At 39.8% G+C, this 15,182-nt stretch overlaps 1 protein-coding gene across 5 annotated transcripts in view; it reads right to left on the reverse strand.

Moving 5' to 3' along the window:
• Positions 1 to 15,182, reverse strand: part of ANKRD55 (ankyrin repeat domain 55) — a 106,458-nt gene that overhangs the window by 69,910 nt on the left and 21,366 nt on the right. For all 5 annotated transcript variants that reach the window (XM_070476701.1, XM_070476697.1, XM_070476698.1 and 2 more), the window contains exon 3: positions 4,999 to 5,121. In XM_070476701.1, coding sequence (XP_070332802.1) covers positions 4,999 to 5,121 — 123 coding nt within the window. The remainder of the gene's footprint in view (positions 1 to 4,998; positions 5,122 to 15,182) is intronic.

Genomic DNA, 15,182 nt, shown 5'->3' on the forward strand with positions numbered 1-15,182 from the left:
CACACTTATTGGAGGTTATTAGCTGGGAAATAGATGGGGAAACAGTGGAAACAGTGTCAGATTTTATTTTTGGGGGCTCTAAAATCACTGCAGATGGTGATTGCAGCCATGAAACTAAAAGACGTTTACTCCTTGGAAGGAAAGGTATGACCAACCTAGAGAGCATATTAAAAAGCAGAGGCATTACTTTGCCAACAAAGGTCTGTCTGGTCAAGGCTATGGTTTTTCCAGTGGTCATGTATGGATGTGAGAGTTGGACTGTGAAGAAAGCTGAGTGCTGAAAAATTGATGCTTTTGAACTGTGGTGTTGGCGAAGACTCCTGAGAGAGAGTCCCTTGGACTGCAAGGCCATCCAACCAGTCCATCCTCAAGGAGATCAGTCCTGGGTGTTCATTGGAAGGACTGATGCTGAAGCTGAAACTCCAATACTTTGGCCACCTGATGCAAAGAGTTGACTCATTGGAAAAGACCCTGATGCGGGAGGGATTGGGGGTAGGAGGAGAAGGGGATGACAGAGGATGAGATGGCTGGATGGCATCACCGACTCAAAGGACATGAGTTTGAGTAAACTCCAGGAGCTGGTGATGGACAGGGAGGCCTGGCGTGCTGCGATTCATGGGGTCGCAAAGAGTCATACACGACTGAGCGACTGAACTGAACTGAACTGAGTGATACAAAATCACTGCAGCCATGAAATTAAAAGATGCTTGCTCCTTGGAAGGAAAGTTATGACCAACCTGGACAGCATATTGAAAAGCAGAGACATTACTTCTCCAACAAAGTTCCATCTAGTCAAAGACATGGTTTTTCCATTAGTCATGTAGGATGTGAGAGCTGGACTATAAAGAAAGCTGAGCACCGAAGAATTGATGCCTTTGAACTGTGGTGTTGGAGAAGACTCTTGAGAGTCCCTTGGACTGCAAGGAGATCCAACCAGTTCATCCTCAAGGAGATCAGTCCTGGGTGTTCATTGGAAGGACTAATGTTGAAGCTAAAACTCCAGTACTTTGGCCACTGATGGGAAGAACTGACTCATTTGAGAAGACTCTGATGCTGGGTTGAGGGCAGGAGGAGAAGGGGATGACAGAAGATGAGGTGTTTGGATGGCATCATTGACTCAACAGACATGAATCTGAGTAAGCTCCAGGAGTTGGTGATAGACAGGGAAGCCTGGCGTTCTGCAGTCCATGGGGTCGCTGCAGTCCATGGGGACACAACTGAGCAACTGAACTGAATTCTCCCCTACTTCATTCTTCTTTTTCAAAATTGCTTTAACTCTCCTAGTTTCTTTGCTTTCTATATAAATTTTAGATAATCTTGTCTATATCCACAAAATATATCTTACTTGAGTTTGATAGAAATTGCATTAAACTTGTATATGAATTTGGGGAGCATTTCATGTTTACTATATTGAATCTTCTAATCCATGAACATGATCTCTCCATTTATTTTAGATCTTTGATTTCTTTCATTAGCATTTTATGGTTTAGAGTATGTAATTCTTGAATGTATTTTGTTTTATTCACACCTGAATAGTTTTTATTGAGTGATTTTACTTGGTATTGTGGTTTTAATATTGATGTCCATGTGTTCATTTCTAGTATATATCAATAGAAATAAATTTGGTTTTGTATATTGATCTTGTATTCTGGGACCTTGCTCAACTCATTAGTTGGAGTTTTTGATAGTTTTTTTTTTAGGATTTTTCTATGTAGACAATCAAGTTGTGCAAAAAAAGGAACAGTTTTCTTTTTCAATATGTATGCTTTTTATTTCTTTTCTTGCTTTTTTGCACTGGCTAGAACTCCCAGGACTATGTTGAATATGAGAAAGAATGAACTTTTTTGCTTTGTTGCCCATCTCAGGGGCAAAGCATTCAGTCTTTCACCAGTAAGTAAAATGTTAGCGTTAGGGTTTTTTGTAGACACTATCTATCAAATTGAGGAAGATCCCCTCCTCTCCTATCTTCCTGAGAGTTTTTAATAATAAGTGTGTGCTAAATTTTGTCAAATGCTTTTTCTGTATCAATTGATATGCTCATGTGGGTTTTCTTCTTAGCTGGTTAAAATGATACATTGCTTAATTTTTCAAGTTTCTTTTTTAAAGGTTTATTTATTTTTGACTGTGCTGGGTCTTCATTGCTGTGTGGGCTCTTCTCCAGTTGTGGCAAGAGGTGGCTCTTCTCTAGGTGGAGTGCACTGGCTTCTCATTGCAGTGGCTTCTCTTGTTGCTGCTCAAGAGCACAAAGTCAATAGTTGTGGTGCATGGGTTAGTTGTTCCACAGCATGTGGGATCTTCTTAGACCAGGGATCAAACCCATGTCTCCTGCACTGTCAGGCAGATTCCTTATTACTGAGCCACCAGGAAAGCCTCGATTTTCAAGTGTTGAAATGGACTTCCATTCCTAGAACAAGCCACATTTGGTCAGGATATATAATTCTTTTTTATATATTACTGAATTCGGTTTGCTGGTTTTTAAAATTTTTTATTTACTTTTTTTTTTTTGGCGGCACCTCACGGCATGTAGAATCTTAGTTTCCCAATCAGGGATTGAACTTGTGCCCCCTGCATTGAAAGTGTTGTCTTAACTACTAGACTATCAGAGAAGTCCCTATTTGCTGATATTTTGCTAAGGATGTCTGTCTATATCTGTATTCATGTGGAGTATTGGTCTATAGGTTTATTTTTTATATCATCTTGGTCATATGTTGATATGAGGGTAATATCAGTTTCATAATCATAACTCAAAAAAGTTTCCTCCTCTTCTGGAAGAGATTATGTAGAGTTGGTACTAATTTTATTTAAAAGTTTCTCGAAGTCCCCAGTGAAATCATCTAGGCCTGATGATGTCTTTTTCTGGGAATTTTAAAATTAACAATTTGAGTTCCTTTATAGTTATAGAACTATTCAAATAATGTCCTATTGGGTGAACTGTGGTCATTTATCTTTTTTGAGGAATTGCTCCATTTCATCTAAATAGTCAATTATGTGTGTAGAGCTGTTTGCTATATTTTCTATTATCCTTTAAATGTCTGCAGGGTCATTGCTGATAGTCATAACTTAGATCTCTTTCATTTTCTTTTTTGTCCTTATTGGTAGAGGTTTATAAGCTTTATTGACCTTTTCAAAGAATTAGTTTCTTGGTTCACTGATTTTCTCTATTTTCTCTCATTTCAAACTTCTAACGCCAAAGCAGATGTACAAGTAATTCTTCTTTAAAAAACAAATGAATGAAGAAACTACCATGGATAAATTAGGGAGCAACCACACACTTTACAAAACATTTTATTGTCATGACAAGGGAATTCCAAGCTCCTCTTATGACAAGTCAACTGGTTAAAAATGATTAATTACTTCCCAGAACTACTAGGATAGAGAAACCAATGATAAATTCTTTGTTATAGTTCCATAAGTCCTTGAGGCTGCCACCCCCTCCTCTCCTCCTCCTCCTCCTTTTTGTTTTTCTTCTCTTCCTCTTTCTTCTTTTTCTTAGTCTTCATCTTCATTTTTTAACCCTTTTTTTCTTTCAGTTGTTCAGATTGTCTCATTGCTATTGTTCTCTTTTCAATTTCATTGATCTTTACTCTGCTTCCTCATTCTGCTGCTGAGCTTAGTCATTGAGTTTTTAATTGAAATTATTGTATTTTTCAGTTTAAAAATTTTCCATTTGATTCTTCTTTATATCTGTTATTTCTTTGCTGAGCCTTTCTACTTTTTGTTTGTTTGAAGCATACTTGTAATTGCTCACTGAAGCATTTTTCCATGGTTACTTGAAAATCTTTGCTAGGTAATTCTAACATCTCTCATCTCACTGTTGGCATCTATTGATTGTTTTTTTTTTTTTTTTTTTCCAGTTTGAGGTCTTATTGATACTTGGTATGTCAAGTGATTTTCTTTGAAACTTGGACATTTGGAGTATTGCATTATGAGTTGCCTAAGTCTTGCTTAAATCCTCTATTTTAGCTGTTTTTTTTTTCTAATACTGCTCCAAAGGGGAAATGAAGGGGGAACACCACCTCAGTACTGCCAGGTAAGATTAGAAGTCTACGTCCCTTCCTTAGCCTTCATTGACATCTAAGGGAGAAGACTCTTCATTACTGGGTGGTGGTGAGAGTCCTAACTGAAGAAGGAATCCCCTCACACTGCCTCAGTGGTGGCAATGTGGGGACTTCGTTACCAGGTGAAGGTGGAGGTGCAGGCTCCCAGCTTGGTCTTTGCTAGAATGAATGGGGTTGGGGTTGGGGTTTGTTGTTGTTGTTGTTTTGGTGGGATTGTTTGGTGGAGTAGACTCATTATTGTCTAAAAGATTTTATTGTCTTGCTATGTGACCACTTTCTTGGTTCTTTGACTAGAGAGCAGGCTTTTGTTGGGGGCTTTTTTGTTCTCTGTCCATTGACATTTCTACATTGTCAGCTTCTTCAGTTCTAAGTCTGGGAAATTCGGAGCAAAAAGGAAGCCCAGGAAACTCACCACTATGTCATTCCTTGGGTCTCAAGGTCCTAGCTAGTCTGTCATTTTCTCTCTACCCTCCAGAGTATTCTTATGTTTATGCTATATACAATATTCAGGATTTTTAGTTGTATTTAGCAGAAGGAATTTAAAAAAAAAAAAGGTCCTACTTCTGCCCCATCTTCCCAGAAGCAGAAGTCCCTGCTCTCTGACTTTAATAATCACACTTTCCCTAACATCCACTGCTGCCAAAAATAGCCTCTTCTTTTCATACACTTCTTCTAAGGTCATCTACTTTGCCTATCTACTTTTGTCACTCATACAAAGAAGTTGAAAACAAACCCAAACTGAACAGCTTTATGAGAAGAGGTGATATAAAAGAGTTTGAAGATTTGTGTCCATGACTCTCATTAAATAAAATTCCTTGACCCTTCAGTATCAAAGTAGTCTTTCAAATATTATTTTATTAACATTGCTCACCTCTGGAGGCCATTTCTGAAAGGACAGATCAGGACATTCTGCAGGATCCAAAATGCATAAATAGCTCACCTTCACTGTCACAGCATTCTAGGATGGAAGGGTCTTCCCGAATCACAGCAGTCAGAGCACTGACATCTCCGTTAGATGCTGCCTGATAAACCATGGTCAGGTCAACTTCTTCAGATGAATCACCTTCATGAATCAAACAGAGACAAACTTAGTGTGTGGAGAGAATTCACTGAAAGAGTAACAACACCCGGAGGGTCACCCACACAAGTGATTCATGAAAATCTCTCTGGTGAATCTAGGCAGAAGGCTGAGTCATACTGATCACACACAACTTCACTACTTCTGAAGAAAGGTGGGCCCCGGTGGGCTGCCTTGTAACATCATCACATATTGGGAAGGAGTTTGAGGGAGTAAATGTCCTCTGAGATTTAATGATTCTCTCCAAGCATTCAGACTACTTGAAACCAGTGAGAACAGATTGGAAAGTGCAGCGTTTATCTTGGTTCTGGGTCTCCCTTTTTGATCTGAAATATGTTACTTTCCCTTTCAGTGACTCAGTTTACCCACCTTTGAAGGAGATAATGTGCTCCTTATTCTCTGCCCTTTAGATGGGCTCTCTACCCTTTCCTCTTGCTCGGAATCCTGAAGGCTAACGTTACTGACCACATCACCCAGGCCTCCTGGCCCTCAGTGTCCATGGGTGGCAATGGCAAAAGAGTGGTGAGGAGAAGAGGAGGAGAAAGAGACGGGGCATTTCCTTCCTTCCTCTAGTACAGAGTCTAGTAGCAGCTGCTTCTCTCTTTCAGCAGGAGGGTCCTTTCCCCAGAACCAGACCTCACTGGGCTCCCTGTGGTAACAAATATTGTCCTTTCAATCCTGCCTCATCTCTGCATGCGGTCCCTTCACAAAAGCCCTTCATTTGAACCATATGGGGTTTCATGACACGGTGAATTCAAAAGAAACAGAGCTATATGACACAAACATAGGGAACAAATGTCCAGACACCAGTGGGGAAAGGGGGTGGAGGATGCATGGGGAGATTGAGATTCACATGCATACACTATTGATGCTATGCATAAAATGGATAACTAATGAGAACCTACTGTATAGCACAGGGAACTGTGCTCAATGCTCTGTGGTGACCTAAATGGGAAGGGAATCCAAAAAAGAGGGGATATATGTATACATATAGCTGATTCACTTTGCTGTGAAACTTACACAACATTGTAAAGCAACTGTATTCCAATAAAAAATTTTTAATTAACAGAAACAGAGCTATATGCAACTCCTTTGAAATTGATGTGTGTTCAGTTGCTGAGTTGTGTCCCATTCTTTGTGGTCCCATGGACTGTAGCCCGTCAGGCTCCCCTGTCCAGGGAATTTTCCAGGCAAGAATACTGGAGTAGGTTGTCACTTCATCCTCCAAAGGATCTTCTTGATTCAGGGACTGAACCTCATCTCTTGCATCCCCTGAGCTAGCAGGCAGGTTCTTTACCACTAGTGCCACCTGGGAACCTTCCTAGCCACTTGGATTATACCTTTTTGCATGTTTGAACCAACTAATAGTATCGCCAAAAGTGACAAGAGAACTGTGGGTCAAGGGACCCCAGGGGAGCAATGGAAGGGCTGGAAGAGAAATTTTGTTTATGAGGACACCTCTTGTGAAGTGCTGTGCCGAGGCCCCCTACTTAATATCTCCCACATGTGGCCATGGTTCAGGGAAAATATTCGTGTATAAGAAAAGTTGTGTTTTTCTACTAATGTGGACGTTATGCTAGAGACACTTTACAGTTCTAATGGATCTTTAGTTGGCAGTGGTCCTAACCCTTTGGCTCAGTTTCCTTGTCCCATTAGTTCTGGGAAGTCACTAATGACTTTATAACCAGCTGACCTGTTCCAGGAGAAACTTGTCACTGAAAATGATTCACTTGCGACAACAAACTGCCTTGTGAAGTGAGTAGCTGTTCCCTAATCTAACCACGGTAGGTTTGTTACTGTAGAAGCTGCTTTCAAAGCTAACTCACATGTGCATTTGACTGAAGCCTGGGAGTGAGTGGTGACAGATGTGAAGGCAAGTGCCACTTCTGTGTAAGTGTAAGGACTCTGGAGCTGCAAGAGTGGGGTTCAATTTCTGGTTGGTACTAACCAGCTGTGTAAATTTGGGCCAGTTACACTCTCTGGGTCTTAGTTTCCTTGTCTTCAAGATGGAGATGATGATGATAATAACCATGTACCTTATAAGGTTGCTGTGAAGAATAAATGAGTTAATATTTAACCCTATATGCTCTTAGAACAGGGCATAGTGTGTTGTAAATGCTGTATATACTCGGCTACCACTACTGTTACCACTTTTTCTTGAGAGTGTGCATGTTTCAAGAATATTTGGAATCTGGGGGATGTAAAGAAAAAGGTCTTTCTGATGATGGCTAGATGAAGGATGCATAGATTGCATACAACATTCACTCTCTACTAGAAGCCCTCCCAGGAGCACAGACATCGTGTGAGGATCATTCATAATATCTCTGGACACAAGAAACAGGGCCAAGACTTAAGCATAAAGATGGGCCTGGTGTCAGGTTGTATGACTTGATACTGAAGATGCTGGAGATGTCAGTTCAAAAGGAAGGTCATGATGGTGGGCTGAGGTACATGGTGTTCATAACCTGTTTATATCACATGTATAAATGTGATACATAAATGTGTACTCATCACTGAGTGCAATAAAATCTGTAAGGCACATTCATCACACTGTTATGTAACACACAGCTGAGAGAAACAAGGAATGCATTGCCTGATAGAATAAAATTCCAAATAATTTACCAGAGGATTCTAACAACATTGAATTTAATAGAGATAAGCTAAAGGTAATATCTTTCAGTCCATAAAATATTCGGTTGAACTAACTGAATGGTGGTTGAACCTGTTTGGTGGCTCAGACGGTAAAGAATCTGCCTGCAATTTGGGAGACCCAGATTTGATCCCTGGGTCGGGAAGATCCCCTGGAGGAGGAAATGGCAACCTGCTTCAGTATTCTTGCCTGGAAAATCCCAAGGATGGAGGAGCCTGGTAGGCTACAGTCCATGGGGCTGCAAAGAGTCTGACTCTATTGAGTGACTAATACTTTCACTTTCATTGTGAGCCTTTAGTTTTGTTTTCTTTTAAAAATATTTATTTATTTGTTTATTTTTGGCTGCTCTGGGTCTTCACTGCTGTGTGAGGGCTTTCTCTAGTTGCAGAGAGCAGGGGCTACTCTCTAGTTGCGGTGCGCGGGCTCCTCATTGCAGTGGGTGCTCTTGTTGCAGAGCACGGGCTCTAGTCGTGCAGGTTGCAGTTAGTTGCTGCGTGGCGGCTCAGCATTTGCAGCTGTGGGTTCTAGAGTGCAGGTTCGGTAGTTGTGGCACATGGGCCCAGCTGTCCCAAAGCACGTGGTATCTTCCCAGACAAGGGAACAAATCCGTGTTTCCTGTATTCCAAGGGGAATTCTTAACCAGCGGACTGCAAGGAAGCCCGAACTTCTAGTTTTTGTTCTTTAACATCCCCTTACCCTGCTGGTGACCTTAACTTGATTATTCTCTATGGACTATCTCCTCTCCTCTTTCAGCCCATGGAGTTGACTAGTTCCTGCTCAGGGCTGGCACGTGTGACTAGAACTAAGCCAATCAACACCAGCACTATCCTGGCCACAGAGATTGATTCAGGGATGGACCCCAATCAGAGCCCATGAAAGCCCGTGACAGTTTGGATATTTTGGGATTGCTGGGAGCAAGTTTTGTTCTACCACCCCTGAAGCCATGAGTTATGGGGGACATCTCATAGGCAGAGGGCCTAAGAATGAAGACAGGAGAAGAAGAACAGAGCTGGGCTAAGAGAAGAAAACAATTGAGACCTGGTGACATCGTTTAAATCCTGAATCAAGCCATACCTTAAGCCAGCACCATTTTGGGAACATTTACATGAACCAATACATTTCTTGTTTTTGTTTAAGTTTTTTGCACAGATTTCATGTATTTGTTTTTCTTCTTAATCACTGAAAGAGTTTTAACTGACAAAAGGTTTTTAGTGGTGGCACATTAGAAAAGCACATAGACTTTATTTGGGAAGTTAACGCCATGGGAATTAACAACTAGTAGGTCTCTGGCTGTAGTAATAAAAGTCTAGTAACAAGAGTTTAGGTGATAATGGGTTTTTTCCTGTTTTTCATTGTGCTGAGTCTTACTTGTAACACTCGTAATCTTCGTTGCTGCATGCAGGACCTTTTCTGTGGCATGTGAGACCTAGTTCTTGGACTAGGGATCAAACCCGGGCCCCCTGCTTTGGGAGCGCAGAGTCTTAACCACTGGACCACCAGGGAAGTCTTGGCTTTCCTCTCTTAACTAACTGGTCATTTTCATGCCGAGGTTTATGGCCCATGGACTAAATGGGTTATAGGTAGGTAGCTGAAGGATATTCAGAGGAAAGTGACCTGAGGATGACTGGACTTTATGTAATAGGGTGAACAGTGGAAGGAGAGGGCTGTGAGATTCCTCTGTGAGGCCATGTTGGTTGCCTTCATTTATTTGAAGACTTTTTTCAAGTGAAAAAAATTGTGGTAAATATTTATAACATAAAGTTTGTATTTTAACCATTTTTAAGTGTAGAGTTCAGCAGCATGTGTATCACCACTATCCATCTCCACAGTTCTTTTCATCTTTCAAAACTCAAATTCTGTATCCATTAGACAAAAACTCCCCACTCCTCCCTCGACTCCTCCCTCCCCTTCGTCTCCTGGAAACCATTCCACTTTTTGTCTCTATAAATTTAACCACTCTAGATATCTCATTTAAGTGGAATCAACATTATCTGTCCTTTTGTTACTGGCTTATTTCACTTAACAGAATATCCTGGATATTCACTCACATTGTAGCCTGTCTTAGAATTTCCTTCTTTTTAAAGGTTGAAGAATCTGTTGTGTGTATGTAACACATTTTGTTTATTCATTCATCTATTGGCGGGCACTTGAGTTGTTTCCACCTTTTGGCTATTGTGAATAATGCTGCTGCAAACATTGGTATACAAATAATTTTTTCAGATTCTGCTTTCAATTCTTTCAAGTATATACTTAGAGGTGAAATTGCAGGATTACATGATAATTCTATTTTCAATTTTTTTAAGGACACACCGTACTATTTTCCAATGTGGCTCCAACAGTTTATATTCTTACCAACAGTGCTCAAAGGTTCCAATTTCCCATGTCCTTACCAACACTTGTTATTTCCTGTTTTTTGCTTCTTGTGTTTGTTTTAATAATAGCTAGCCTGATGGGTGTGAAGTGATGTCTTGTGGTTTTGATTTGCATTTCCCTATGATTAGTGATGCTGAGCATCTTTTCTTTTTTTTTTTTTTTTTTCTGGTTTTTTGGTGTTTGTATATCTTCTCTGGAGTAATATCTAAGCCTTTTGTCCATTTTTAATTGGTTTTTCTTTTTTTCTATTCAGTTGTAGAAATTCTTTTTTATATTCTTGATTTAACTCTTTATTAGATATATAATTTGTATATATTTTTTCCTATTGTGTGGGTTGCCTTACCACTCTGTTGATAATGTTTTGATATACAAAAGCATTTAACTTTGATTAGTTCAAATTGTCTGTCTTTCATTGTCTATGCTTTTGTCATTACATCTGAGAAATTCAATTCATTTTCATTCATTTCAAATTCAATATCATTTTCCTTCTACATTCTCTTCTAAGAGTTTTATAGTTTTAGGTCTCATGTTTAGGTCTTTTATCCATTTCAAGTTATTTGTTGTAGATGGTGTTAAGGTAAGGGTCTGACTTTATCATTTTGCACTTGTCTGTCCAGTTGTTCCTGAATTATTTGTTGAAAAGGCAATTCTTCCCTCCAATGAATGGTCTTGGCACCCTTGGTGACTCCTAAGTTGATCATAGATGTATGAGATTATTTCTAGACTCAGTTCTATTCCACAGATCTGTATGTCTGTCTCCATGCCAGTACTATACTGTTTTGATTGCTGCAGCTTTACAGTATGGTTTGAAATCAGGAGGTGTGAGACCTCCAACTTTGCTTTTCTTTTGTAAGTTTTTTTTTTTTTTTTTTCCCTTTTGGTCATTTGGGGTCCTTTGAAATTCCACATGAATTTTAGGATGGATTTTTATATTTCTACAAAAACATCATCAGGATTTTGGTTAGGGACTGTAAATATCTGGGTAGTATTGACATCTTAACAACATTGTCTTTTAATTCATGAAACACAAGACATGTTTCCATTTATTGGTGTCTACTTTCTTTCAACAGGGTTTTATAGTTTTCAGTGTGTAAGTCTTTTGCCTTCTTGATTTTATTCCTAAGTCTTTTATTCTTTTTGATGCTACTATAAACAGAATTATTTTTCAAAGAGCTTTTAGGCAGAGAAGTTTATGATTAAACTTTCCTGTGAAATTCCAGCAGTTAGATACAGCAATGGTGAAAATGACAGAAGGGTATTTTAATTGTCAGAGCACTGTAAAAATATCCTGGGTCACCTCAAGAGGTGGTATGAACTTCTGTTGTTAAAGATGTCTATCTTGGCTAGGTGGTCACCAAGGGGGTGTGTTCCAGAAGGAATTCAGACACAGAGAGAAGCACAAGGTATGGGGAAGGAAAGATGTGTGCGGCAAAACAGAATGTATTTCAGAGTTTCTTCTAGCCCTGAGATACTATGTATGTGTGCTTAGTCATGTCCATCTCTTATGACCTCATGTCATAAGAAGCCCACCAGGCTTCTCTGTCCATGGGATATTTTAGGCAACAATACTGGAGTGGGTTGCCATTTCCTCTTCCAAGGGATCTTCCCAACCTAGAGATTGAAACTGTGCCTCCTGAATCTCCTGCTTGGCAGGTGGATTCTTTACCACTGGGTCATAAGATAATATACTAAATTACAAAATGATTAGGAAATAGGAAAGGAACGAACTTCCATGGAACTTGTGTAGAAACAGTCAATTTAAATTGCAGTCAAAGCAAATAATTATGCCTAAACCTGAGATAGTACAAAGAATTTCAGTAGAAATGAGGAAGGGTGATTTAGAAATAGCAAGTATGAGAAGAACAACTGATGGTCCTGATGGAATCTAAAACAGAAGCAAGAAAAATTCTCTTATATCAGAAGTCACAAAGCCATTTAAGATATGCAAAAGATCTACATAAACAAATGATACATAAATTCTTCCTTCTCTCCTTCTTTCTTTATCCTCTTGTTATCTACTATTTTTTTTCTCTGTTTATCTATCAACCAGCTATTTATCATCTATTTATCTTTCTTTCCATTTAATTTTAGAGAAGGAGCATGGTTTGAATGGCTTTTTGTCTCTCCAAATGTCTGAGAGTTAAACAGATAGACATATATGGATGCATAGAGAAAAAGTTCTATAATTCACAGAGGGAAAGAGACTGAAATAGAGAAAATGGAAAATAGACATTAAAGAATAGAAAGAAAGAAGTATGTGAACAGATGTGGTTTAGTCACTAAGTTGTGTCTGACTCTTGTGACCCCATGGACTGTAGCCCAACAAGCTCCTCTGTCCATAGGATTTTCCAGGCAGGAATACTGGAGTAGCTGCCATTTCCTTCTCCAGGGGTTCTTCCTGATCTAGGGATTAAACCTGGGTCTCCTGTGCTGCAGGCAGATTTTTTACCAACTGAGATACCATGAACAGATGTAGATTATATTTTTACAAAAAATTATCTGTATATATGTATATAAATGGAAAAATATAAGACAAGAAGAATATGCATCAAAACATCAATAGAGATAATTTCTTACATATTATTCAGTACTCTCTACATTTTACCAATTCTCCACAATGAATCTATATATATTATTGTTGTTGTTTAGTTGCTAAGTCATGTCTGACTCTTTTGAGATCCCCATGGACTGTAGCCCTCCAGTCTCCCCTGTCTGTGGGGTTTTTCAGGCAAGAATACTGGATTGGGTTGCCATTTCCTTCTCCAGTGGATCTTCCTGAGCCAGGGATCGAACCCACATCTCTTGAATTGGCAGGCATTGGCAGGTTGATTCTTTACCCCCAAGACACCTGGGAAGCCCTTAGATATTTTTAATAATCATCAAAATAAACCAAATGTTAAATGATGGAGAGGAGAGTCTTACTAGCTTTATATTAATGTGTTACTACTAGAAGGGTAGACACAGCCTGAGTGAGAAAACAAGTCCTTGATATTTGACAAACTGCTGAGAAAGGAAAGACATACATGTATTTTAAAAATTCCAACCTTTATAAACACCCTAGTAAATTTTTTAAAAAACAGGAACATATTTTAAATTTTATTAATTTTTACTTAAAAATTAAAAGGGTAGGTTTTTAAAAAATCATCTCTTTCCCTCATTTTTCATGGTTAAAAACCTTTAACAGTTTTTTGCATGTGTCATAAATTAGCTACCTAATTTCAAGGGCCCAGCTTTTTAATAGTAGGACTGTAGACATATGACAGTCTGTTAGAAATGTTTTGGATTAGAGGGAAAAAACAAAAAAATCAAAGCTTCTCAGATTTTATACAAATGGTTCCTCTACATAAAGACTCTGTCCCTGGATTCTTGTGGACTTCCTTGGAAAAGTCCTTGATGGCATCAGCTACTGAACCTACTTTGTTGGAATTATCCTGAGGTCAGCTTGGCATTTGTTCTTCTTAAACTGAGACCATTTTAAGGAACAACAAGGTCAATGTAAAGACAGATCAGTTACTTCAGTTTCAAGTGTCCAGACCAGAGGGCGCTGGGAGGATTTCTTGGGTTCATTCTATTCTGAGGATCCTTGGATGGCTAAACCCAGCCTAGAGTCACCAGTGAAGTCAGGCTTCATTTTAGGCAACTATAGAGGATTCCACAGTTATTTCTTTGATTGTTTTTTAGAGTGGAATTGACTGCACCTGCAGAACTGAGAGTTATTCATTCATCCATTTACTTAACATCTACCCTAGGTTAGTGAGATTGCAGGTACACAGGCTGTAGAGTCTCTGCTCCTAAGGAAGTAGGAGGAAGACAAGCTCCAATGCGAAAAGGAGTGTGTCGTTTACGATTGAGATACACCAGGGATATTATGGCAGGACCGAGGAGAAACGATTTGAACGAATAGTTTCCTGGGCCTTCTCCTAGTCCAGGCCCATCTGTCCTCCTGGAGGATTATCCTAGGTGCTTTGGGGACAGTAGAGAAATTGTTTTTGGGGGACCGCCTGGAATGATCTGTCCATAAAGTGGTGAGGCCTTTCCACTTTTAGGGACGGCATCAGGCCTTCACTGCGCCCCAGTTGGCTCCATGTAACAATATTGCCACCCGCTGGTGATAAGAGTCTCTCTGGGCCTTGACCTGGGCTCTGAGCCAGGATGGTGCCAGTTGGGAATACTCTGGCCATGCAGGAACAAGTTTAAGGTCACTGATACTGTTGCTGGCATTGAAGTCAAATGAGTTTCATGTGACTCATCTTATATATCATGTGATACACAGCAGACATATATGGAAGCGATACAGAAAAATAGTTAAGAGCCCAGCCTCCAGATTTTGAATTCTAGCACTGCCAGTTTCCTGCTAGCTGTATGATCTTGGGCGAGTTACTTCTTTATTCCCATTCTTCACTTGTCAAATGGGTAACAGCAGTATTTACTTCACAGGGTTGTTTCGGGAGCTAAATGGGTTCATCCAGATAAAGGACAATACCTGGCACAAAATATTCAAAGTATGTCAGTGATCATATGCTATCACTATTACTACTTTAAAAAATATGGATTTACTTATTTGACTGTGGTGGGTCTCTGTTGCGGTGCAGGCTTTCTCTGGCTGCGGGGAGCAGGGGCTTTCTCTAGCTGTGGCACACGTGTTTCCCATTGCTGTGGCTTCTCTTGTTGCCACGCACGGGCTCTAGGGTGTATGGGCTCGGTAGTTGTGATGCACAGGCTTAGTTGCCCTACAGCACATGGGATCCTCCCAGACCAGGGATCGAACTCATGTCTCCTGAATTAGCAAGCGAATTCTTAATCACTGAGCCACCAAGGAAGCCCTCACTATTGCTACTTTGATAGCGATAGGAACCTCTGTCTTCTTTCCCCATAATGAGACCCTCAGTCTTGCTCAGCAGACTGTAGAGAATTTTGTGAACTGAAACATTTTGCTATTTTGCCTGTTTTCTCCTTTAGTCCCTCAGGGTGTATTGGCTGAGGTTTTAAGAGTGTTTTATAAAGTGCCAGTCATATAGGAGTA

Source organism: Odocoileus virginianus, chromosome 14 (genome assembly GCF_023699985.2).
Source record: "Odocoileus virginianus isolate 20LAN1187 ecotype Illinois chromosome 14, Ovbor_1.2, whole genome shotgun sequence".
Taxonomy (NCBI): Eukaryota; Metazoa; Chordata; class Mammalia; order Artiodactyla; family Cervidae; genus Odocoileus; species Odocoileus virginianus.